Source organism: Trachurus japonicus, chromosome 15 (assembly GCF_045865225.1).
Source record: "Trachurus japonicus isolate A0001 chromosome 15, Traja_1.0".
Taxonomy (NCBI): Eukaryota; Metazoa; Chordata; class Actinopteri; order Carangiformes; family Carangidae; genus Trachurus; species Trachurus japonicus.
In genome coordinates, this window is record NC_140921.1 from 22273574 (window position 1) to 22299660 (window position 26087).

At 41.7% G+C, this 26087-nt stretch overlaps 2 protein-coding genes and 1 pseudogene across 10 annotated transcripts in view; 1 reads left to right on the forward strand and 2 right to left on the reverse strand.

The window, feature by feature from the left end:
* marchf5 (membrane-associated ring finger (C3HC4) 5) overlaps positions 1 to 12206 on the reverse strand; it is a 33431-nt gene extending 21225 nt beyond the window's left edge. Inside the window, exon 1 of the mRNA XM_085800536.1 lies at positions 11798 to 12206. Coding sequence (XP_085656662.1) covers positions 11798 to 11841 — 44 coding nt within the window. The 5' untranslated portion in view covers positions 11842 to 12206. The remainder of the gene's footprint in view (positions 1 to 11797) is intronic.
* On the reverse strand, positions 45 to 2574 carry LOC146973709 (uncharacterized; annotated as a pseudogene).
* cpeb3 (cytoplasmic polyadenylation element binding protein 3) overlaps positions 8715 to 26087 on the forward strand; it is a 45559-nt gene continuing 28186 nt past the window's right edge. For 2 of the 9 annotated variants that reach the window (XM_085800534.1, XM_085800535.1), the window contains exons 1-3: positions 12985 to 13155; positions 14951 to 15867; positions 24108 to 24192. In XM_085800534.1, coding sequence (XP_085656660.1) covers positions 14962 to 15867; positions 24108 to 24192 — 991 coding nt within the window. In that variant the 5' untranslated portion in view covers positions 12985 to 13155; positions 14951 to 14961. Of the gene's footprint in view, positions 8790 to 12349; positions 12433 to 12984; positions 13156 to 14458; positions 14675 to 14697; positions 15868 to 24107; positions 24262 to 26087 lie in introns of those variants that run through there. The other 7 variants (XM_085800531.1, XM_085800532.1, XM_085800530.1 and 4 more) reach the window with 6 other exon arrangements.

Sequence of the window (26087 nt, forward strand, 5' to 3'; positions counted from 1 at the left end):
TGTTCAGGTGTTTTTCTAAAGCCAGAAAAGCTACCAAAAGAACGTGGGCATCCTACTTGGCCACATTTAAGATGAAGAGTACGGCCAGTACAGAGACCATGCATTACCTTAAGGTGCTTTATAAGGCTGTTTGGACTGCCATGGTCACTTCTGCAGAGAAAACACCTCATTGTTTAATCTAAGCAGACACTAATGCATCATTCTTGCTCGCAGTTCAGCAACTCTGGGAGTTTCCCTTGTTTCCCCAACGTCAATGTTGTAGATAGTTGTTTGCAGAAAAGTGAAAAAGTTAGCAAGGGAAGGACTGTAGGAGGTACCAAAGATGTAATGGGCCTTAAAGAGTTCGTCAAGGGCTCCCACTGAACCTGTTGCCTTACATGTAGTGCATACTTGTCGATGACAATAAAGAAGGTGTGGATGCTGCTTCTCGTAGGCCCCTGAGCGAGGAGGTAAGGCTGGCTGCTTTGGCTGATGTTGTTGAGATGCTGCTGTACACTGGTTCCAGCCTACAATCAAACGTTAAACAGCAATATTTAGTGACCAGTCTCTCGCAATAGATCACTGTACATGAAACTGAAGTGATGAAAAGCATATGACAAACAACTGTCCAGCATACTTTTATGAATTTGATGAGGTGTTCCACAGCCTGACTTGCAGACATCTTCCCTGGCCTCTTCCTACCCTGGGCAGATGGTGGCAGGAGATGAAGGAGCAGCAAGATGGCGGACATGTCACTGTCCCAGCCTAAATGGCAACAAACATCAGGTTAGCATTAAGATAATGATAGGTTATAATTCATTATATCATCGATATTACTGTACAGTACAATGCATAGTCAAGTGTGTTATTGTGCCTGTTTCCAAAAATCATAAAATAAAAAAGACAGTGTATAAGATATATAAAATATGAAATATCTATGCTACATGTACGTTGAACTGGCAGAATTACAAACAGTCCCTGTCTTACCATTCTCAACCACAACTGTTGACTCAGCATTCCTCATCAAATCTAGGAGCTCTGTGCTCGGTACAAGTCCATGGCACTCTGTGATTACTTTTGCTTTGAGACTGGTGGGCCACTTTTCCAAAAATTTGTTTGCCGTCACTTCATCAAACAGCAGCCTGAAATCTTGTTCTATCTGTAATACAAAAAACAAAGTGCAAAGAAAGTTGAGATGAGAGACACTGCATGTATGATGCCCACTATGTGCGCCCACATTTGTGGACTTAAATTATTTTCTGTTTTTGCGAGAACATAGTTTTGAGCCTTCCCCATTTTGAACAATAGGGGGCAGTAGAAGGCCAGGAACCGCCCCAGAGGCAGAGATTTTCAGGCAGTTCATCCTGGATTTTCGTGTGTGTAAGAACTTGACTGAAGCAGCCGTGTCCAGCAAATGGTGACTTCTTTCCAATTTTTTCAGGTCAGTCTCTGTGTTATGGTGACCTTTAGTCCTTTAGTTAGACCTTTTGTTAAGTAAACATTCTTTTTATATGGCACAAGTAAATAGATTTGACGCTGTTATGTAAAATGCGATGGTGGCGATACATTTAGTTACTGTGTAGTGCAGGCAAAACTAGCATTATGATTTATGTTTCTGTTTTATGTTGTGTCATGGCATAGATAATGTGTGTGAGAACTCGACTGAAGTAGCCATGTCCTGCCATTAGTAAGACATTTTCTCAGTTCACAGACACAACTGTTAACAGGAATCTGCAACCGGTACCCATAACACATGCTGTATGGGATATTTCATTGATTCATCTTATGAAGATGTAGATGTGGACTTACCAGTCCTGGTGTATCGAGAAACCGTGGGAGATTGAGAAGACATCTGCTGCTCTCTTTTCATCGTTGATCATTGAATGACGATAAATGAAGGTAGCTTTCATCTTCTCACGGACAGTGTCTTCATCAGCAGAGTGTTTCAAAACAGCAATAGCTGCTTCCACTTCCTCATCCGATAACACTTTGTCAGCAGTGAAGGGTCTGGGTTGACCACGGCCTGGCCCACCACCTTGAGACAAAACACAATTTTATTGACTCCTGCCTACACAATTCATCAACATCATATGTAACTGATAAGTATACTTACTCTTGGGAGATCTACTAGCAGGGGCACCTCTTTCCTCTGCAGCTTTTCTTTGAATGGTCTTCAACCGCCATGCAAGGTATCCAGAACCACTCTCTGGGTCGTAGTAATGTTCCTGTGTAATTTAAAAAAATGCAGACTGACTATGCTATCAACATTTCTAATGGCAATTAAGTGTGTTGTAAGAACCCTTTTACTTACATATCCATGTTGTGAATATGGGTCCTCCAGATATGGAAACAGAGCAACTATCCCCTGTGCGTACATCACCCTGACATTTTTAGGGGGGGATGTCCTAGTGTATGAATTCAATGATGACAATCACTCAATTAGACTCAATTAAAAACAATCCAATATTAACAATGTTTCTTTAGAGCCTATTCTTACCCATGTGTTTGTGTCATCTCAGCAGCAAGTATGTTTATCATCTGTCTTCTGGTGGCATCTTTCAGGGATTTGGTTTTTGCATACTCTTGCATGATGTGTTCGCCCCCAGGCTTTATTGTGAGGATTTTTTCAATCAACTTAAATGGAAACAAAATATACAGTCAGAAGTGTTTAAATCATATGTACAATGGGGAAATTATAACAGAAAAACACTACCCATCAAATAAAATAAAATCCAGATTAAATTTAACAATGTCCACTACCCACCTCTTTTGCCTCTAAGTTTATGTGGCATGGCCTTTTATGTTGACTTCCTTCTGCAGCGGCCTTCAGGAGGGTCAACCATCGTGAAGTTCAGAATGATGGTATCTTCAGATGCTGCTGAGCATGATGATGATGATGACAGAGAAGCATCTGTGCATTAAGGAATATAAACAAAACAGAAGCATATTAAATAGAAATGTTATTACTCCCATCCAAACCTTAAACCAAAAGTTTAATATGAACACATTTGTGAATGGTCAGTAATTACCAAGTTCTTCATTGCTCAACATGACTCGGAAGGTTCCAGGTGACTCCTTCACTAATTCTTCAAAGACCTCTCCATCAACTTCTGTGTCAGATTGGTCAAATACCTTCATATCTGGCTGCCTACATTCTGGTATGTTAAATTTTTGGCACACTGAAGTAAAGGAAGGAAAGGGAAAAATTATGTTACAGTTACAAGACCATTTCCTTTTGATGAGAATCAAAATCATAAGTGGAGTGAGCCTCATGTCTTCACAAAATGCTGTTGAGTTGAAAACTTAAGTCAGTAGGTTATTCCATGCATTTAAAGGCACAGCAGAAACAGTTATCAAGTCAGAGGAATGTTTTATGGTGAATTAGGTGTATTAACTAAGTAAAAGGTTGTGATATTGTGTTATCCTGATGTACTCACCTTCTTTCATGAAGGCATCCAATGTTAGGTCAGAGAGCCTGACATACTTCTGCTCCCCACCAAATGACACACGGAGCAGCATATTCTATTAAAATAAACAAAGGTAAAAACAAAAAAACAGTTGAACAAAGAGTTACCCATTAACGTGCTTACATTGTTCCATGTTTCATAACCTGAGCCTACTTACCACGGTCCACGCTTTACACTTACATCTGCTTGATTACTGTGAACAACAAGGCAAAGTGGCCATAGTTGAGTTAATTAACAAATCAAAAATATTTATTACACATATCTATTGAATTAATGCTGCATTCTGGAGCACAGAGGAAAGGAGACTGGACTTATACTATGCCAATGTATGCTTAAAATATCCATTTCTAAAACATTAAGTCCTATTTTTATAAACATTCTGTCTCATATTATTAATTTCACACAGTGAGCTGGTCGTTATGGAGAAATAAACAGGGTGAATGGAACCGGACACGGACAAGCACAACTTAACAACTTTATTCCTTAGTGAGAGCTAGGAACAGTACAGTAGGCTAACTGGCATGTGCAACTTCACTGTCTTTGTGTAATTTTTTAAGGCACCACTTTGGCCAATTCAGAAAATGGCAAACCGACCAACTGACCGTTTGAGTCGTCGAGTATTGAGGCCACATGTCGGGAGGGGGAGAGGGAGGGGGAAGGGGGCTATGCCGTGGTGTAGCTACTTCTTAGCTTCAAGCTAATTCGCGGTTAGCTTAACGATTAGCATACTAGTAAACAATAACATAAAACTTTACCATAAGACAGGCAGCATGTCTTTGTGTGTACCAACATTGAAGAAAAAGACACGCAGTTAATGGTGCAGCTTAATTAACGAGAAATGTCTAACTTCTGAACTGCTAGCAAGTTGATATTGTATGGGACGTGTAGCTACTCGACAGCCATTCAACAGAGGAATGAGCAACATGTCCTCAATCTACATTTATGAACCGATAAAACCGTGTTGAGATGGAAAACAATTATTAAACGTTCATAATGTTACTTACCGACCCAGGCAGGACTCCAGACCTGACTGCTCCAGACTAACCGTCAATGTGCCGCCAGAGTGTTCAAGACGTCACGACCGACTGGCGCGGATTTGTCACTCCGTGGAGTTAAAGTTACACTGCATGTCTGCAGGATTTTACACTGATTTTTTAACTCTACTCTCCGTGGAGTTAAAGTTATACTGCATGTCTGCGGGATTTTACACTGACTTTTAACTACTACTCTAGAGTGGGTTTACTCTCCATATAGTTGTAAATACTCTTTCTAGGTTAAAATAGGTTGACTCTGAAATATTGACACCCCATTTTTTACTGTGTAGAGAAAGCCTGTGCGGTATATGACGTGGAAACTGGCACAAGACACGAAACAAAGAAGCGTAACAAAACTGTGGCAAAACAATGTTTACAAGAATCCACCACCGATTGAGTTGATGACACAAGCTTATCCGGTGCAGCCAATACTTGTTCGCTGGTGATTGTACATTGTGTTCACAAAATATGTTTACATATTTAGACACACACAAACACACACAAAAAAAAACCGATGGATACATAACACTGAGAGACACCATTATACCTAGCACAATAACCCTGGTAGTGCTGAACAAGGTTTGGAAGGCTTCCATCAAAACGTCCTTCAAGAACATGAGATCTGATGATGGCGACTTGCCTGAACTTCACTGAAGCAAGGTGACCTGCCGTCCACACTGCTTATTTACATGTTCAACAGGCAAACTTGAGAGGGGCTTTGCTGTTTCCACAATGAGCTTTAATCCACCTAATGCTAACCAACTGCTTTTGAAACTTCAAGGGCAGGCGAGCAGCAGTGTGTATTATCCTTTTTATTTTGCCAGTTATTTTGAAAAACCTCCAAGCTGCCAGGATCAAAAGAATGTGCTGCAGCGAAGGACGGTAGATCCTTCCTGTAAAGCTAGGCCAACATCATGTGTTCCACTTCGGCCGTGAATGGGATTTTGACAATCTGAGAAAGTGCAGGACTGTATCATAAAGTCACACAGGCTCGGGAGGGGAAGGGGAGGGGGTCTGATGAGCTCTGAAGGCATACAGGATGTGAGGGTGATTGACTCGATGTATAGGACGAGTGTGGCCGCACGGCTACTTTCTCATCATCTCACAAGTCAAGCTCACGTTCATTAAGAAGTGCAAAGCCACGCCACAAAGGTGCCTTTCACTCTGAAGAGGTCATGTGACTGTGGGAATACTGGAGGCCCAGCAGCACAAAGGGAGGGCAAAGGAGTGCCGGTTTCTGGCCTACAAACATAAAGGTTAAGAACTAGGGCGGTCTGCTACTAACTCACTTGTTTGTATCAGTTAAACAACAAACCTGGCTGGAACAAGTAGTATCACTCTACTTAAAGTCTAAGATTAGTAACTGATGTGTCAGCATCTGGTGAAAAGAAGACAGATGAACTGGTGAGCTTCTGTTGCCGCAGACCTCTCAAACGTTATATATCCCTGGTGTTTGTGTCTGTGCAAAATTGTGCAACTGAACACCACAACATGAACGCCACAGTGTCTAAAAACACCTTAATGACAGTCTCAGCAAATAATGTCCTGCAGCTACATTGTGACAATTCAGAAATAACAGCACTTAAGATTCATGGAACCGACAAATAAACATGACTCAGTGTGTTTGTGTTGCTCACTGACAGGTAAATGTTTGTCCACTAATACAAGAGCCTCCCACCTCTATTACAACATCCAACCACTTCATAATAAATCTGTGTACTTCTGCTACCTGTAGTACCACAGTACTAGGCACTATGACCTTTGTATCATATTAACGTGTGCACAGTCCAGCCAAAGGCGTTTGTTTACGCTTTGACCGGCCCACGAGTGGCTGGCGTCCAAAGTTAAGAAGGTGGATTACAATCCTTTAATCCAAAACTTCCTGTTTAGGCAAATCTCTCACTTTATATGGGCCTCACTTCCACTTAGATATAACTATAAATCTATTGTGTTGTATGTTGATTAATGTTCATACTTTTAAAGCTATGAAGGGTCAAGTAGCACTTAGAAGAGGTTTGAGATACAACCCTGAGTTTAGGGCCAACAGTGCAACAGGCTGGCCTTCAGACTTGTGGTTTAAATAACTCAAGTCTGCTAGCTAAAACAGCTAGCTTAGGACATGTCATTTGGGGTGAGCTGATGCCAAGCCCAATACCTTTTTTTTTTTTTTTAACAAGCTGCTGACAGCTATTGATTTCTGAATAGAATATGTCCATTACATTGTTTATGAGAAAATGTTGTCAAGTTTATGCAGCTGTTTTTGGGAGCTAACAGACACAGACAAGAAACCAAAAACTTGATGATATTCTGACCATGACACTTGGTGCTTCAATATTCATCGATTTAACTGGGGGTGGTATTGAAAAATTAAAATTACTTATTTTTGCCCTGATAGGCAAAAAGAAACAGACATTTAATGTGTCTTTCCAATTAAGAATAAAAATAATGTTTTGTAACATATTGGCAAAGCAGAATTTGAGGAAACTATGATAAGAAAGGTCCATCAACACAGGCTGATAAACACATGTACTGTACAGAGGAACTATGATAAAATAATATTTTGAGTTTGCATTTAACAGGAAAATTCATATCACTGTCCCCACACCTCTAAGCACTAAATTTGTGCCAAATCATAACCACTGGGCTTGACCCTGACGTCAGTCATTAACCCTTACACATACAGCACATATTTATAAGCCCATCCACACAACAGCGATCTGAACAACAAAAGCAGACGAGAGAAGAATAAAACAGGCAGGTTGTGTGTGAGCCAATAAAAAGGTCAGGCTGTGGATTGAAATGTGTCTCCTACATCTATTTGTGAAACACTGCATTGCAGGGGCAGCTGGCTGCTTGTAGCAGGCCAGATAAGAGCCTGTGGAGCCTTATGTTTGTCAGTGATAGAGGCTGGGTACACAACCATGGGCAAGGGGACATGACATACATCTTCCTGCTATCAGCTCCTCAAACACAGTCAGGGTTATTGCCTCTACCACACACCCATAGCACGCAGCTAAGGCACATTTCACAAAGCTCACATGCCCTTCCTTTCTTTCTGCTACATTTCCATGTGCTTGGGAAATGGTTTCAAAGTCCAAAGTTCAATATTGACAGAAAGTGCTGCGTCAAATTCCTACGAATGCCTCTTAGTACACACTGCACAAGCTATCTAATGCTGGTAACTATCTTGAGAGGAAACGACACACCGATGTGCTTGGACCTGATGTTGCAGTATCCACTCACCAGCACTCTCACATGGAAAGTTCTGGTCACATAAGTAGCATGACGACATGTGGCAAAGAGCCAGCATGACTTTGTCCCACTTAACACTTATTATATATTTTATTATTACTACACGAAAGTAGGTAGCCTGGTCACATATGAAACATGTTTCATGTATCTATTTCTGAGTTAAAAACAAGACAGTTTTGCTCACTTGGAAATGAGCTTATTCTGCAGTACTTGTTGTGTGTGGACACAGTTGTACTTTTTCACTTCTGTGTATTCCCTTGATCAAGCAGATTCACTTAGCTTGTTCCACAACTTCATTATGAAAATAAAAACCATATGCAGAGTAAAATACTGGATTGACAGCTTCAATTTAATTGATTGCCACTTCCTAATTCATAAATTTAGTGAGATCTAATACAGTATGTAGCTGTGAGTGTCGCCATCTTTCCTTATGTCATCACTCGGGGTGGTAAACAAACCGTATTTTGCTGTGTCCCTGGCTGCAAGACATACAAACGTTGCAAGTCTGACAAACTGTTTTCCAATATCTCAATATTAATAATATCTTCAATATTTCATAAAGTAAAACAACATTTGGGTTAAACTGATTTGAATTAAGTTAGCCAGCATTAGCTGGAACTGCGAATGTTAACGGTAACATTATGTGACGGCACTGAATCTTTCCACCCCGAGTGATGACGTAGAGCAAAGATGGCGACGCTATGAATATGGCAAATTTTTCAAAACCATAAAAATCTCTGGTGGCTATACAGAAATAACTGAACAGTTCAAATCATCATTTTGGGTTTCTAAAAACTTGCTTAAAGTCCTGTTATACAAAACAGAGCTAAAACAACTCTGCATCAGAAAACTATCTTAGTATTAGTTTAGTTTTTGTAAATCAAAACTAAAATCATGTTTGGTTTAGACTGGAGATGATAACGGGTTCCAATTTAGTGTTTTGAATTTTGGTGGCGCAGTAACCCTTTTGTTTACATTTGATCAGCAAATGAGACTTTCACTATACTCATAAACCCCAACACCACACACACGGGCAATCATCCTCAGCTGGACTCTGGTAGGTGAAAACTTTCTGTTCCATAGCCTACAAGTGGCCGAGACTGTTTAATCCTTGTTATAAAATGGCAGCTCAGTTGGAAGTGTTTTTTCCTAGTTAAACAGCTGCATGACTGGTAAAAAGTGATCTGATAAAGCAATTACAAATCCTAAATGTTCAGTGATCACTGAGTCACCTTTGAACAAAGATGTGCTCAGCAACTTCCAGCCACTCTAATTTAATGCAGTCTAGAAAGTAAGTTGTTCCGTCTCTACATCTGATAGCTGTTTTTTCCAATTTCACCATCATATAAAACTGATCAAACTATGTGATTACACAGAAGGCTGTAAGGAAAAAAACGTAAACATACATTATCCCAATCTACCTTTAGTCACAGTATGCTGAGCCACGCTCTAATGAGAAATGACCACAAACACAGTATTTGACTGCAAAACATACAGTATGTAGCTGCAATGATCCAAATACACGTGACATGATCACAGTTCCATGCTTTATGACCCTAGCTCAGCTAACTTTTGTCCCTCTGTGTGCAACACCATCACTTTATAAAGCAGCATGAGAAAGATTTGCATCCAAATATGTAAACACCAAACACTTCTGCCAAAGCAACAAATTAAGCCAAACAATCATCATCATAACAATAATGTGCTGAATGCAATGTAAATTTGTTGCCTAAAAGTTGGCTGCTGGCTATCACAAATAAAAAGACACTGCCTTTCAGACATGAATCTGAGGTTGCACTGTCTGTGTTGTGTCTGCTATAACTGCCAAAGTGACAAACTACAGCTACGAGCAAGGTTCAGACACTGCTCCGAGGGAACTGCCCCAACATCCCAAAAGAAATATACTCAGGGTGTGCAATTCTGGCTGAACATAATTCTGCACCCTTCTGTTAGATCATGAAAATGTTGACTGCAGTTCTGCATTGTGCTAAGCAAAGCCTCAGTCTACCGAGAGCGATGTCCAACATTTCAGTGTCAGGGGACACGTCTGAGCTTCTTATGTCAGAGGAAAATATTATCGCTGCAATATTTTCCAGTGGTTTCAAAGGGAATTAGCTTCTATGTGTGTATAGACATTGGACAGCCATCACATCTGTTTTCTATGTTCACTGCTCTTGTGGATTCTTGCGTCTTGGTGCTTGTTGCTTTTTAAGCACGCACAGTAAACAATTAGCATCCCGTTGTTGTTGTTCCTCATTTACCAACAAAAAAAAAACAAACAAAAACAAATCCTCACTGCAAGCAGGTGATGGCTAATGATACCAGCTAATACTTTCAATTCTTCCAAAAAGGTGTCAGCACTCTTTGTTCAGGTGTACAGCAACAAAAAGTATGTGAACCCTGTTTTTTTGTTTTTTTGCACTGATCGGTCATAAGATGTGACATTATCTTCATCTAAATGACAAACTGATAGATAAGATCACTGTGCTGGTGTTTAAAGTAAGTGACCCTCTGGTTTGCTGGTTGCAAATAAGCACCTACAGCTGCTAATCAGATCTATATAATGGTCAAGATTATTCTACATCTACAGAAAAATGCTTCAGCTCAAACATATTCTCATGGCTTCCAGTGTGAGAATCTCTACGGCTCTGACAAGGCCTCTCCAGCAGCTGGATTTCCTTTATTTCAAGTCAATCTGCAGTTGAAATGTATTCTTAGCATCACTGTTGCCACCATTGCTCAACATACTGAGCTTCAGCAGGTGGACAGCCCTTATGACATCATCCTCTAAATTACCTTGATATACTGAGGATTTTAGTTTCACTTCCATGAAGTTGAAACACAGCTCCAAGTCATGACACTCCCTCCACCATAAAACACTACTCTACTACCTCCTTAACAGTTCAACATCAGTATGATCGCAATAGATTTGTGGAGTGTCAAGTTTCTTTTTGATAAATTTAATTTAGCTTCCTCTCTGGTGTCTGTGACATAAAATCATGCTCCATGCAACCATGATGATCACAGATGTTAAACAGCTCAAATTATCCTCATAAGACTACAGCTGTTACACTGCTGTTCTTTATTATATTATTGATCAATCTGCCTTGTGCTTTAGCTTGACACCCACTTCTAGCAACATTAGTCACAGCACTAAATCGTCACCATTTATAGACTCCAACTGTGTGGACTGATGAATATCTCAACTCTTCAACATGACTTCAACTGCGCTTAGTGCAAAATCAACTAGCCTATTCGTGATCATAACCATGAACTTGTTCATAATCATGCCTGTAACGTGGATGATATCATTCATGATATCATTTTTAGACAAATCTACACATACATGGAGGCAATTCCATTCTTGCCACTGTTAATCTTGCCACTATTAATCTTCATAATAAACACTTCATGCTCACAATTCAAACATTCTTCATCATAGCTGCAGCGTTACTTGTTGTTGGCTACTCTATGAATGAGTGAGGTTATACAACACATACCCACGTGAATGAAAGTGAACTTGCCATAGAAATGATATCTTGTTTCTTTTCAGCAGATGATATGATGTTCTCTCTTAATGTCATAATGACTGTTAACCATGTACGTGACAATTTCAGAAATTTCACCAAGCACAGCCTGCTCGTCATCTGAGGGTCAAGAGGTAACAGGCCAGGAGAGTGGGAGAGGTGAAGCTGACATTATGACCTTTGGTTAATTCACGAATAAATGTAAGGAAAAAATACACATACAATGTTATGGTGAATACATTCAAACTGATAGAGAGGCATTACAATCACTGCACGTAGTGTTAATGTAAGGACAGTAGTGGAGGACGTCCTATATCAACACTGCTAGGCTATATGGTGACAAGCTAACGTCAATCTTTGACAACTGTGTTTAAAGCCATAAGTGGGAATAAAATGACAATCACGTCAAATGGTCAATGCGTTTCGGACTGTCTTTGATAAAGCATAACTTCACTTTCCCCATTTCTCTCTCCCGTAATGTTTTTTACGTAAAGCTACGTAGCTGCCGTTAGCATGTTAGCCTTAAACTTGGACTCACCTGTCCAAATTCTGTTGCATTACCACTGCACCCTGTTCCGCCATTATCGCGAAGTAGTCAAAAAACAAAACAAAACACTAAAATGCTTTCTTCGGTGTTGGAGATTAACTGCGTTACGAATAAAACATTAAAAATGGCACGCCTGTTAATTTGCTGCAGCTGGGCTTGGACTAAAATCACTTGCTAGGCCTTTGTGTTGACACGGCGCGTCAGCTACAAATGAGCCAATTTCTTAGCATAAAACTACTCCTGCTCGGTCATGGCAGTCTAAAGACCATCTATCTGCGCCTGAACTTCACAACCTCAGGTAAAAATCCTCTTTACAGCGGCTACGGCCTCGTTTGTCACTAATTTCATCGCATTGGCGTGACCGTTTGACTCCATTGACTGGCCGTCTCTGAGGTAACGTAAAATAGCACGGCTGTGCGCGTGTACGTCATCAAAACAAGGACAGCGCCGCAAAGGGCATCATGGGAAATGTAGTCTAATGACGATTCCCTCCCTCTTATGGCTAAAAACATCAACTTAATGTTCTGAATCCACTGCGAACAGATGTGCCAAAGGGAGGCCACGGCACTTTGGAGACACAGCCATCATGAAGATGCACATATGGCTACAGAACACCTCTAATTGTGGTAAGACGTTTTTATAGGCTACACTGTTTCTGTCAAACTGTATGCTCCAAGGCATCTCTGCTTGTCCTTAGCCTACTTCACTGTTACAGTCAGTTTTATGAGGCTATAATTCAAGCTTCTCTTGAAATAGATGTAGGCTAATTTTAATACACATTTGTTATGTATTGCTGTCTTGCATATAGGCTAAAACACAGGCTGGATGAATGCACCTGTATGGAAGAGAGAAACAGAAAGAAAGAAAGAAAGAAAGAAAGAAAGAGAAGTGCTACTTTCAGTCACAGCTATTTGTATTGCTTGTAACTTTACCTCACCACATAAATAGGCTATTTGAAACTGATATAAACTAATGTATGTACACACAGGTGTGTGTGTGTGTGTGTGTGTGTGTGTGTGTGTGTGTGTGTGTGTGTGTGTGTGTGTGTGTGTGTGTGTGTGTGTGTGTGTGTATATGTGTGTGTGTGTGTGGGGGGGGGGGGGGGTGCGTGCGTGCGCATGTGTGTATAACATAGATAGGCTGCAAATTGTGTTGACCAGCCACTGCAGAGTGAAAAACTACAACTCCCTACAGCCTCCTCGGCATCATCCATGCGCCGCAGTCAATCAGCTGTTGAGGCAACTGCTGACTATCTCGGCACAAGGGTAGCTCGTTTGTCATATCTAAACCCAGACGAGGCAAACAGAAATATTTTTACTTACAGAGTCACAAAAAGGTGAACGATAAAGGTAATTCAAACTTGACGTCAGGCAGAGAAGCTGCAGCGCTTGTGTGTGTGCATGCTGTTTTGTCGTTTGTGTGGAGGGGACACATCTATGGATTAAAGGGGGATTTCAAGGTAGAGACAGCTTCATGAAATGTGTTGGATACCTCGATCGGCGCGATAACCGGGTACCTGAAGGGTCAGGGTTTTGGCCGTGTGTGTGGTGAAGGTGCCGGTGAGGTGAGCCGTTGTTGGCTGCTCATTGTGCTGCTTTGATGACCTTGGAAGCGCAGCTCTTGGAGGAGAAAACACGGATTAACTGGTGGGGTGTGTGCAATGCAGACGCTATTGCGATTACCTTGAAAGTCCACTTTGTATCCCTGCCATCATACTGCTGAAATTATCCTGCATGTCATCTGGCAGTGTTATTTTCAAAGTCTACAGACTAATGCATCCATGATATTTAAAGGCCGCAGTGTAGGCTGCGTGTTAGCTCTCTTTGCAGCCAGGTTCCGACCAACAGTCCGGAGGTGTCTCATCGTGGATTTTTAATTTAACACATTTTTAACCTTGGATGATCTGACAGTGTGTCATAGCCTATGGTTCTGCCTTGCATAGCCTGCGCTCCAGATGACAGTGTGCTCAATTGTTCAGTATGTACTTGCAGTGATCGAGCATATTGTGCTCTATTTACATTCTACATTGTCCTGTTCACTGCTATGTCGTTTTTGGAAATGTGGCAACTTTATAAATGCAGAATTGTCGTAATAATGGGCTGATTTGAATGTGTCCTTGTTAGTTTTGCTCCTGCAGGGCGCTGTCTCGCATATTCAAAGTATATGGAGATCATTTTGCATGAAAGGTTCAATATAATCTCTCAAATTGAATATAGGACACCGAGTAGAGTTTTGACTGATGTTCCACCATTGGCTTTTATTATAGGATCGTTATCTCAAAATTCAAGTAGTATGGGCTTCATCTTGTAGCTATAATGTAAATGCCAAACCCGTGGTTGTGTCAATGCGGACCTCAGACAGACTGAGCCCCTCTTTGCGCTATAATAAAATCTCTTACTATAAATCATATTATTTCTGCAGGGACTGATATGTAGGCTACTGCACACGCAGTCACCAGTCACCTTTATCTTCTTTATTAAAGTACCATAGCCTCGTACTCTGTGCTGAATTATGATAAGAGCGGTACAGGTTTTATTAGAAGGGATCTGTTTCGCCGGGTAGGACGAGAGCTCTTTGCGGTATGATGAAGTGGTTCAGGTGCGTCACTTTCTGCTGCGTAAAAACAGCCGAGTGCGCCTTTTTGGGGAATAATATTAGTTGGAAAAAAAAAGACTGTAGTCGTGAGTGTCGAAGTGCCTGAGTCAAGGAAGAGCTATATTTTAACCTTGTTGAAGGACAGCTGTATTTACTGACGTATGTAAATGAATATAGGGGAGGTCCTTGGGCAGAAAACACACACTGAATCAGTTTCACATTGCAGCTCCGGAGTTCCTGCGTGGAAGGAAAAACGAGACGTGGCGAAATCTGGTGAATATCTGACTGCAGCCGTATGCTCCGTGTATAATTTGTGGGATTTGTGAATCACTCTGGTGTAGTCTTGGGAAGTGTGTTTTTTCCTCCTCTTTTTCGGCTAAATGGGTGATCACGCATTCGCTTTGCAGTTGCCTGGTCCCTCTAACATCATATCCTTGTCGGAGTTGTCCCAGTTCATCAGATACTACAGCAGCCCGGCGAGCCCGGTGTATGATCTCCTGAATTACAACAATAATAATAACTCCCCGTCTCTGTTTCCCCCCGTTTCAGCTCAGCAAACCATGCAGGATGATTTACTGATGGACAAAAACAAAGCCCAGCCTCACCATCAGCAAGATCCGACGCAAGTAGACCCTCCTCCCTCCACCCCGACCCCGTCATCGGAGCCCACTTCTTCTTCATCGGAGTCGGAGAGTCCGTCGACCGGGAGCAACCAAGCGGCTTCAGCGCTGAACATCAGCAGCAAAGACAAAGTGCCGATGGAATCGCCGATCCTGCCCGGGTTGAGCTTCCACCACCAGCCGCAGGAGACTGGCGGCCCCCTTTCCTCTCCTTCCTCCTCGTTTGGAAGCACTTGGTCCACGGGAACCACGAACGCCGTGGACGATAGCTTTTTCCAAGGAATACCCTCGGTGAACGGGACGATGCTTTTCCAGAACTTCCCCCACCACGTCAACCCGGTCTTCGGGGGTAATTTCTCCCCGCAGATCGGTCTGGCCCCCCAGTCCCAACAGCATCAACAGCAAGCCCAGCAGCAGCAGCAGCAGCAGCAGCCCCAGCAGCCCCAACAGAGGAGATCCCCTGTCAGCCCCAGTCAAGGCCCCTTCCCCCAGAGAAACGCTTATCAGACCCTCATAAATAACAGCAAGGGGCCGTCTTCTTCTGCTTCATCGTCCGCTTGGAATAACCACCAGAACGCCGCTTGGAGCACAGCCTCCAACCCCTGGAGCGGGCTGCAGGCAGGCAGGGACCCGCGCAGACCGGTGGGCGTCGGGGTAGGGGTAGGGGTCGGAGTCGGTGTCGGGGTGCCGTCACCCCTGAACCCCATCTCGCCCATGAAAAAGCCCTATACCAGCAATGTTATAGCACCCCCCAAATTCCCAAGACCTGGTCCCCTCGCCCCCAAGCCCTGGATGGAGGACAGCGCCTTCAGGACTGACAACAGCAACAACATACTGCCTTTCCAGGTAAATCCAGTCCCAGTATAAGAGCAGGCCCAGGCCTATCTGTGTGGCTCTTAGCGTTTTAACATGCTGATCATAGCTGTCACTTCTATCCTGGTTGTCGACCTCTTTAAAAAATACTATTTCTTCGATATATCCTGTATAAATATGAAAAAAAAAACACAAGTGAGTGACATAGAAATAGGACAAATGAGCTTGGCCTAGGATAAGGTCACCCTGAACTCATCACTACTACGGATTTGCAATGGTTCCATATAATATAGCTAGTGATTAATATTCTATTGATATGGAATTTGCAGTTCAATCCCTTTATTGCACGAATCAAAACCGATGTTAATACAATTTCCATTTTTCCACACAGTCAGTAGCCTATAGGTTTCCATTTGAACGCACGCAGGCATTATAGGCTATAGCCTATAGCCATGTTAAGTCGATTTCAGTAATTCCGAATTAAAAACTGTATTTCAAATGTGCAGATATACCGAAGATGTGTCAAATGGCTCAGATGGATTGACAAATGGCCATCGGCTTGTACCGGTAGCTGTCAACATTTGTAGGCTTGTGTGCTGGTAGATTGTGTTGTGGAGGTCAAATAAATCGAATGACACAGTGAGTCCTTGAATTATAACCATCGATCATGGCTATTTTTCCGCATTCAAAGACAAACACACTTAGTCAGCCCCTAGAAAGTGTCGCTTTGCACGGTTTACTGCACTAAATGGTTAAATTTCCTCTGCCAGCTCACTCTCCGTGGGATTTAAAAGGACACATGACGCATTCAGGTGCTCCTCGTAACCCTCTCAATTCAGTTTGACAGACCTGTAGCCGACAGTAGCCCTATATGCACACTGCATATCCGGTTTGACAAATGATGTTATTTTAATTGATAGAACTTAGTATAATTGCTTACCACGAAGTTATAGGTCAAGTTATAAATTATAAGACGGAGAGTTAATACAGAAAGAATGATGTCTGCATTGTAGGAGAAAACACGAGTCATGGCGTTTATCTATCTGTCTTGTTATTAAAATACACCTACGTGGAGTAATAGTAGTAGCAGCAACAAATAATGACATGATTATAATAATAATAATAATACTGTTATTATTTCTGTTGTTTTTTTGTGGGTATTAATGTCACTATTAGCCTATAAAACAAACATGATTTATGGTTATGTGGTCTATACTCTTCTTATCTCGGGGGATTTTATTGATTTTTCTCAACAGTAAATTGTTTATTTGCGTTTTCCTTGTAACTGCAGTATTTTCGACAGTCCTTGAAAGCAACATCCGTCCTCGCAGTTGATTGGCTTGCGATTCGATAGTGGGCGGAGTTTGACCCTGGGATGGAAATGAGCGCAGGTCCAAAATACACACTGAACCACTGAAATAAGAAGTCGACATCAACCTTTTGAATTTCGACTTAAAATATGAACCTGAATTCAAACATGAACACAACACAAGTGTGTGTGTCTCTGCTGTGGAGTCTACACTTCAACATAATAGGCCAAGAATGAAATTGTTTCCACTTTAAGAAAAACATAAAGTTATAACCTAACTTGCAGTGTAGCACAACAACAGTTTTCTCTATAGGTTCATCCCATGTGTCCAGACATGTTGTCAGAGGGAACTGTCTGTTTATTAAAGGAATAGACATTTTCATTTGCATCAAAAATATGTCAACTGGGAACTGTATGGTATGATATATCAAAATAGAAATACATAAACATGACAAGACCGGTTTGTCCTCACTAGCACTATACTAGACAACATGTCTGTTCTAATGTATGTCAGCAGGCAGTCCTTCCCTGAACGACACGTCTCTCTTAACATGAGCCGTCGTAATACTGTATGGCTTCTTCTCATGGCTAGTCATGTGTTCTCCCCATGTTTAGCTATGCTCCCTGACAAACAAGCCAACACAGAAAATAAGCCATGTGAATACTCCCCCTTAAGTCACCGGCTTACTTAAAAAGGAGCACTTGTTCACTCGGTCAAAACAAGGACCCAGGAGGACGGAGAGTGGGCCCAAGTGTTAACCTGTTATGCTACTGCAGAGAGAGAGAGAGAGAGAGGAGTATTAGCCTACATGTGCAGACGAGACACAGGGTGAAATTCCAGCTGGGTTGAAACGTATAGCCTTTTGAGGAGATAATGATTGAATGTGTGTCAGTCAGGTCAGGCCCTCCACGGCTTTATTACTCAGTTTCCTCCGCCGAGAAACCTCGATCTGTGTTTTCGTGACTTGGCCAGCTCACAGCTCCAGTTATCACCAAGGGACAAGGTCAAGGGGCCACATGTCATGCGGTATAGAGCCGTCTGTTTGTCGAAGTGAAACTCTGGCAAATAACAGGGATGGGGTACGACAGCCCTGCGCTCGCACGTGCTCAAGTGTTGCCAGATGAAACAAAGAAGAAAATGTCGACAACTTTTATTTCAGTAATCATTTTTCAAGCGTACACCTTTCCCTCAGACTTGCCATCACATTCACCCTATTAAAAATGTAAGTCATATATAAGGAAAATGCAATTTGTTGAAAATTGTCATTGCATCAATTGAGGGCTATATACCACTGTTATTAGTGATGCCCATTCATAATTTTTGGATTTTCCATATATCCTGACTTTTTTCCGTGTAAATAATAATTAAAAAACACAAATATAGAATCTCAAATTTCCCATTAAAACAAAATATAATTGAATCTTTCATTATAGAACTTTCCTGCCTGTTAGATCATCTTGTTTTTTAAACATAATGAATGCCCATGTCTTTGTAAAGCAGGACCTGAGGATGATAGAGTTGAAATTAGCATGAATTTCTATGACAATTTTTTGACAAATGTCAGGCTGTGAAACATAAAATAATGTCACTTTGCTGAAGGTGATGTCTTAGAATTTGTTTTTATACTCTTCTGTACTGTTTTAAAGGGCTCACATGCCTTAATAATGCAATACTGTCTCTAGTTCACACATAGCTGCCGAACAATTACTCCCATAATTGGAGAAGAGTTGTCACCAGGATGCAAGGTCATGGTGCCACATGTCAACCGACCTGTTTACTGAAGTGAAACTTAAAGGCAAATTGCTGAGCTGAGCAGCAGGCGGGGTGCACACAGTGTCATGTGGACAGCTGGTGACAGGTGTAGTTGTTGTCATTCTGGAGATCTCCCTCTGTATTCCTAGGATGCCGCAGAAGAGACGCGGGGTGAAACGTTGGGTCCTGCGTATGTGCTCATACTCGCCTGCCGCCGGCTGCTGCTTAAAGGCAGAGGAATGTGCGGAATGCAACTTATCATGTCAGTGTGAGGCTTAAGACACAAAGTCACATGATCTTCTCAGGAGATACCTTAATTTGAAATGGTGGTGGTGGTGGTGACTTTTTGTGTGTGTGGTCTTCTGTTATCTTAATTGTTTGGTAACAGATCGAGAGGGTTAAAGTTAGAAGGCAGACTGACAGGTGGATATCACAGTCAAATGCTGTCTGATGGTCATGCAAAACGGAGGAGCCATCACAGGTCTGAAGGTGGAACCAGTCTGAATTACATAAGAAACTTCATGTGGTTCAGCTTGTTCCCTGTGCTGTATATGTGATATAGGTTAGAAATGAAAGGCAGCTAACTTCTGGAGGTGCCAGGGAACAGAGTGCATGTCAGCTCTTGCATTCATTACTTAATCATTCACTCAATTAACATGAAAACGATGAACAGACTAGCAAATATAATTTTTCCCACCAGCTTTTAGACTTTAAAATTTGTCATTGTTCCATATTAAAAGTTGAATATTGCTGTTGAAGAGTCGACTCAAGCAATTGGAAGATGTAGTCCTCTAGACTAAACAATTCATCAATTAAAAAAGATCCACATAATGAAAATAGTCTTCTAATGCTAAAAATAAATGCATCCCAAGGTTGTATATCTGGTGTGGATTTGAGTAGGCTTTGTGGGAACACCATTTTTTATGAATCACTACTGTTGAAATGTGGACAGGGATGTGCATTTGTCGCAGTTATTTAGGGCCTATATCTCCTGGGCTGTTTGTCAATCAATCTGTAGAGTCGGTGTGCCTGTCAATCATCCATTGAGAGCGTGACGTTTGCGTGTTCCAGGACTGGGCTGGACGCATCAACGACGCGACCCGAGCCATCGCTGCCATTATCACTTGAGGGAGGAGGGAGGGGGGGATAAATTCTGTCCCCACTGGAGATAAAAATAATCCAGCAGTGGCAGCGATATATAGAGCAGAGAGGGGAGGGAGGGGGACAAATAAACTACATTTACTTTCAAGTCCCATCATCGCTAAAGGAGGCAGAGGAATAACTTACCATAAGGCAGAGGGAGGGAGAGAAGCCATCAGTAATTGCTAAGTTAAAGAAACCAGCAGATCTGGAAAACGTGTAAACAACAGAAAAACAGCAACCAGACATGAGACAATACACTTACTGCAGCAAGTCAGCTTAGCAACAGAAGCCCTGTGAACAAATATAGGGTTTCTGTCCACTGAAATGCCGCAGGGCTTTTTAATTTGAAACAGTTACGGGGAGTGTTGGGTTTGTAATAGCATGTTTAGGACTGGGAAGTATGGCTGATGAATGAATCCATCTTGGATCTGTTGTTAATACGTCTACATCCACATCATCTCAGGCACGGCTGTAGCACTGGCCTGCATGCGGCTAGTCCAGCCAAAAAAGAATTCACCTTTTATAGTTTATCAAGGAAAAAGAACAAAAAATGATAAATTTACCAACTGTTTGTGAACCTGGCAGCCTTTAATCTTACTGAACAGACTAGATGAATTAAAAACAGGTAACTCAGCCATATCTTAAATGTCTGTTTCTTATCACGATCTCCCTCGTAAATGCATCCTTCAATCATGTTAATGGGTCATGAGGAAAGATGAGCTCCAATGTAGTCGGAACAGGTCAGCTTGAACCTGCACACCCCACAATGGAAAACTTATGTGATGTGTTAAACAGTGAAGTCTGTTTGGGACTTTTGGATATACCACCTCTGTAGGTCATTTGACTACTGTGAGCTCTCCGACCCCCACATGTGTCAGAGAGGAGGGGAGGGCGAGGAAACTAAAAGCTCAGCATTTTAAGTGTTTACCATTTGTACCAAGTGGGCAGATTTTTATCTACGTGGTGCTGTCAGGTCCAGAGTGGGGGGAATAACACTTTTGAATGCTCAGCCGAATGGGCAACAATAGCTGTGGTGTGCAAACAATGTGGCCCCGGCTCGGGCAGCGGACACAGGACACAGCTGCCAAGGCTGCAGCCTCCAGCTCCGGCTTGGCGATCTTGGCCTTTACCTTTGGCACACATGTCATTCTAATAAATTCATTCAATCTCGGCGGGCCGCTTTAACCTTGAGGTGTTTGATGTGGCACTGACTGTCCAGTCCCAGACTCAAGACGACCGACCTGCTTCACAGCATCAGGGAAGTTAGTGTGGAAAGGTTTCGTAATTCACCCGTGCTGAAATACCCATCGAATGACAGTGTTACTGCCGCAGCACAAACACAACATTAGTGCCTCATCACAGCCACAGCAGCCAAACTGAAACGCCGAGGCCAGATTCAAAAGCAGCTACATCAGGTGGAACTGATCTCCTGTCAGATGGGTTTGACAAACAGGAATCTGACTAACATTTTCAAGGTTCTCATAACAGCTTTACACAATCTCTAGCTATTGTTTCATGAAATATAATACTCATAAAAATGTTTTACAGTTTCATACAAATGCAGATTTCTAGTTTTAAAGAGGAACTATGCAGGATTTTTACCTTAAGTATGCTACATTTTTACCTTAAAGCAGAAGTAAGCGATCCGGTCGTTTGGGCTAATGCTGCGTTCCAGGCAGGCTTTTGAAACTGTAAGTTACAGCTTCAAGTCACAACTTACGACTTTGTAGCGTTCCAGGCAACCCACAACACGCGTTTCTCCGACCTGTTGCCTGTGAAAGTCACTATAACGGCCACTCGTAACTTCCGACCCGTGAACTCGTACCAGATTGAACTGGTACCACTTCACAGGTCGAAAAATCACGAGTTACGAGTTGCCCTGAACGCACCATAACTTCTTGTCAGCCCTCGTCATGGATCTATTGGTCCTCGTCCCTACGTCACCACATTCAGGCGCATCCATTGGCTGCACACACAGTCCTTCATGCCGTTCTCTCTCCTCATTGGATAAAACTTGTAGGATACGAGAAAAGTTTTCTCCTCGGCTCAGAGCAGAGCAGAGTGACTGACAGACCCGTGTTTCGGTCCAAACACTCTATGTAAGTGATTGCTGTCGGAAGATATAACTATTTAAGACTTATATTAACACAAAAATATCGCTTACTTCTGCTTTAATTAAACAGCTTTAGAGTAATTGTGATGGTTAAATAAATGACTTGTAACTTGTACCAGGGAGAATGGAGGCTCTCTGCCTTCCAGCTAGCGTCTCTTGGCTAAAAACCAACCTTGCAAGATCAGAGCCTCTGACCGGTGTCCCAGCTCTAGTCTAGCACACTGCGACTCAAACGCGTCTCGTAACCTGTAATCTCTTGTTTATGACAGATTAGACTACACAGATAACGTGTATTATGATATATAACGTTATCCATTGCTTTCTCGCCAGCCTCATTGAAAACAAATGCACATGGCCGGGAGGAGGGTTAGTAAAACAAACTTGCATAGTTCCCCTTTAATAATCAATTGTTTTATAGAAAAACCTTGTCTGCCATTATCATACAGACATTAACAGGTAATATGGCAGCTTTGAGTCCAACTAATGATTCTGGGATTCCCTAGTGTGCACCGGCTGCTGAAGGTTCAAGTTGTTCATCTGTATTCACAACGAAAAATGTATAACCTCTGTAACTTGGGCTATTATGACACAGTGGGAACTCCTCCACACGGTCACAAACAAATATGTACGCACTCACAGTGACGTCACTGTTTAGCAGTCCAAGATAGAAATGAGTGTGAGGTGTGTGTAACGCCTCCAAATGCCTTCAAGTGTTAACAGCAACTAGTAGGCTACCTTAAAGGGATAGTTCAACATTTTGGCAAATTGGCCCATTGCCATAATCGCTATAGTCATAGCAGTATTAAGGCAAACATGAATAACCCTGTAAACCCTCTATAAAGACTCCAAGGTCGTTCCAACTATTTCTTCATTGACGTACATTAATACAGGTCCAGGAAATCACTATGATTAATATCATGGCTAAACCAACAAGCAGTCATGTTTGAGAATACTTAAATGATCAGTACTTTGCTTTTGACATTTGTTAGAGTGACTAAAGTGAGAATTACTTCATCCATTACAAGAAAGGCCTAGGAGAAACTTTTCATCTCAATTGCCCCACTGTTACAGTACTAGTCTCCACCCACAGTTGACGGTTAAGAAATTTTCTTCTTAATGATATGAGTCCAGACAGATGAGGCCCCCGAAGGCAGAATCCTGTCTGTTCTTTCGCTGTCACTCTTTGATGTGAAAAGCCTCAAGGATTCATATCTCCTTTTCAATATCAACTCCATTCAGCATCATCCCCAGGGCTGACACATGCCATATATCTTTTTTTCTAACTGTAACATTCAATCTCTCATACCTAATTTATATTAGTCTAGGTTAGCTAAGAATGCATCCCACCCAGCCTTGCTGTTGCTTTGTGCAAGTTGTTGCCTGTGATCTGCCCTTGAGCAAGGTAACCAAGGCTAAATGAGCAAGTTCAAGTTTGGAGGTTTTAAAGCATCATGTTGTCCTTCATCCACGAGTTTCATAACTGTTCCTACTGTTTTTGATTAGGTAATTATTTCAGTTTGTGTTTATTTTGTAATATGTAACATTTATGTTCAATTTGAATCATATTTTATGTTTATGTTATGCACGATATCTATACGACTATAAAAGCTGTAATTTAGATAATGTGTTTTTAATGTACGGCATATACTGTGTATGTACACTGCTAATGCTGAATGTGCTTTGCATATGCCATAGCTGATAGTAGCAATAGAAGTCAATTTTATGCCTATATATAGTTCAATCAGTCGCCAGGAGCTTTACATTCAATACGACACCTTTTGACCTCCTTCCAAAACAAAAGAGAACTTTTACCAGGAAAAACAATGGAGGAAAGTTCAGAGGAGGGATCCTTTTTCCAAGAATGTCATGTAATAGATGTCATGTGTCCTTATTGTCCATACTATTTCCTTCCCTGACTCTGATCCTAACCCTTTTCCTGTTTTGCTGTGTTGCAGGACCGGAATCGGCCCTTTGATGCTTTTAGCTTGCACTCTTTGGAGAATTCCTTAATGGATATGATAAGGACTGACCATGACAAAGGTAAACCACACCCTGCCGGTGGCCCACCAATGACTATCGCTGATATTATATGGAGGAATCATTTTGCAGGTTAGGAATATTCATACGTCCATGCGTACCGTACTTGGGTTGTTTTTTGTTTTTTTTGCCTTTTTTTTTTTCTTTTTTACCTTTTTTTTCTCTTTTGCTTCATGGGCATAAACCATCTCTGGGTACATTTGTTTTTTTCCTTTGCTCTAATTACCAATCTGTCAATCAATCCAGGAAGGATCACCCTGTTCTTTTTTTAAACTGAAATTAATTAACATGATGAGCCTTACCTGCAAAATCTCACATCATTTCTGTTTGTGTATGTGCGTGTGTGTGTGTGTGTCTGTCTGTGTGTGCATTTGCGGACTTAATGCATTTTCTTTCGCTGTTTCTTCTGCCTTGCTTCTCAGCTTTTAACTGATTGGAACAAATGGATTCAGTGAGCGTTGCCACACGACTTGTGCTTTTAACTGTGGAGTGATTGAATGTATTTGCGGTTTACACTGTTGTTGTTATTAAGTGGCACGGTTACCTCAAAGCGGATTTCGGATATCATATTTGGGAGATTTATGTTGTGTGTGATTGTTGGTGTAGACGTGCCAAGGCAGACTCACAACGTCAAGATCAAATCAGTGTTTCTAAGCAACCTGAATACATAGAAACAGTTTTTTCCTCCGCAGCGAAATGCAGATTCGGATCAAAATAAATTGCTGTCATGCTGTTTTATCCCCGGGGAAGTATAGAGAATTTATCAAATCATGAAAACAATGTTAAGAAATCTCTCTCGCTGTCGTTTTAAGGCCATCCAATGTATGTCAGGCATTCTAAGCCAATATTTTTGTAGCAGAGGTCACGTGTCTATTGTAAAAACTCCTGTCTCCCAGATGGGGCCCTGTCAGGTTGAGTGTAGGTTTTTCATGCTCTCCCATCCTCCCATCTTAACAATGGAAAGACTGGTGGGAGGGGTATATAATGAGCAGAGCACGTCGCTTTCTCATGCTTAGAGTCTGTTTTCCCAATCTTGTTACAGAGAGCATTGTTACAGCAGAGTGGTTATCCTGGACCGACTTTACTGGAAAGGTGTTGTAATGTCCTGCAGGGCTTCCCTTGAGATTGTTTATCGAAACACGACAGAGACAGTGGAGATACAAAAGAGGAGGCCGAGTGGACTCGGCTGTCCAGTCCTGTATCTCTATTTTGTTTTTTATCCCTCTTGTCAGGGTGTTTACATCATGACGCTGCAGTAACAAACAGGATGCCTACAGTACTCGCTGTCTGAGAAAGACCTTGTTTTGACCAGGTCGACTTGTCTGCTCTATGGTCTGCATGCAAAAACCTTATCAGGTCATTTAGGTCACACCTCGTCAGTTAGATTAGTCGGGTTTGGTCGAGCCGGGTTCAGGTTAGCCTGATTATATTTTGACTTAACTCCATTGTGTTTCTATTAAATTATATGATGTTTGGTTTTAGCCTCACACACCCCAAATGTTGATTTTGTTCACTGTTTTCTGTGTAAAGCACTTTGGTCAACTTGGTTGTTTTTAAATGTGCTCTATAAATAAATTGGATTGGATTGGATTGGAACGTTGCAGCAAAGACGACAGAGCATCTTGTGCTGTGGTTCTGAAGTAGTTTGTTGTAGAGGAAGTGACATAGACCCATCAGAGTTTCCATAGGCCAAGATGAGTTTGATCCCATTGTAAGTCAATGGCATAAGTCCATTTTAGAACAAGGAAGCATTTGTGGAAACACGTTGTGAGAAGGATGGGAAGATGTGGGAAAATATCCATTGTACAGACAAATTGATGTTGATACTTGAATGTAAAAACATGACTGCTTTACTGCTGTTTTTGTTGTTGGGATGTTACGTAGGAATTCATAAATCT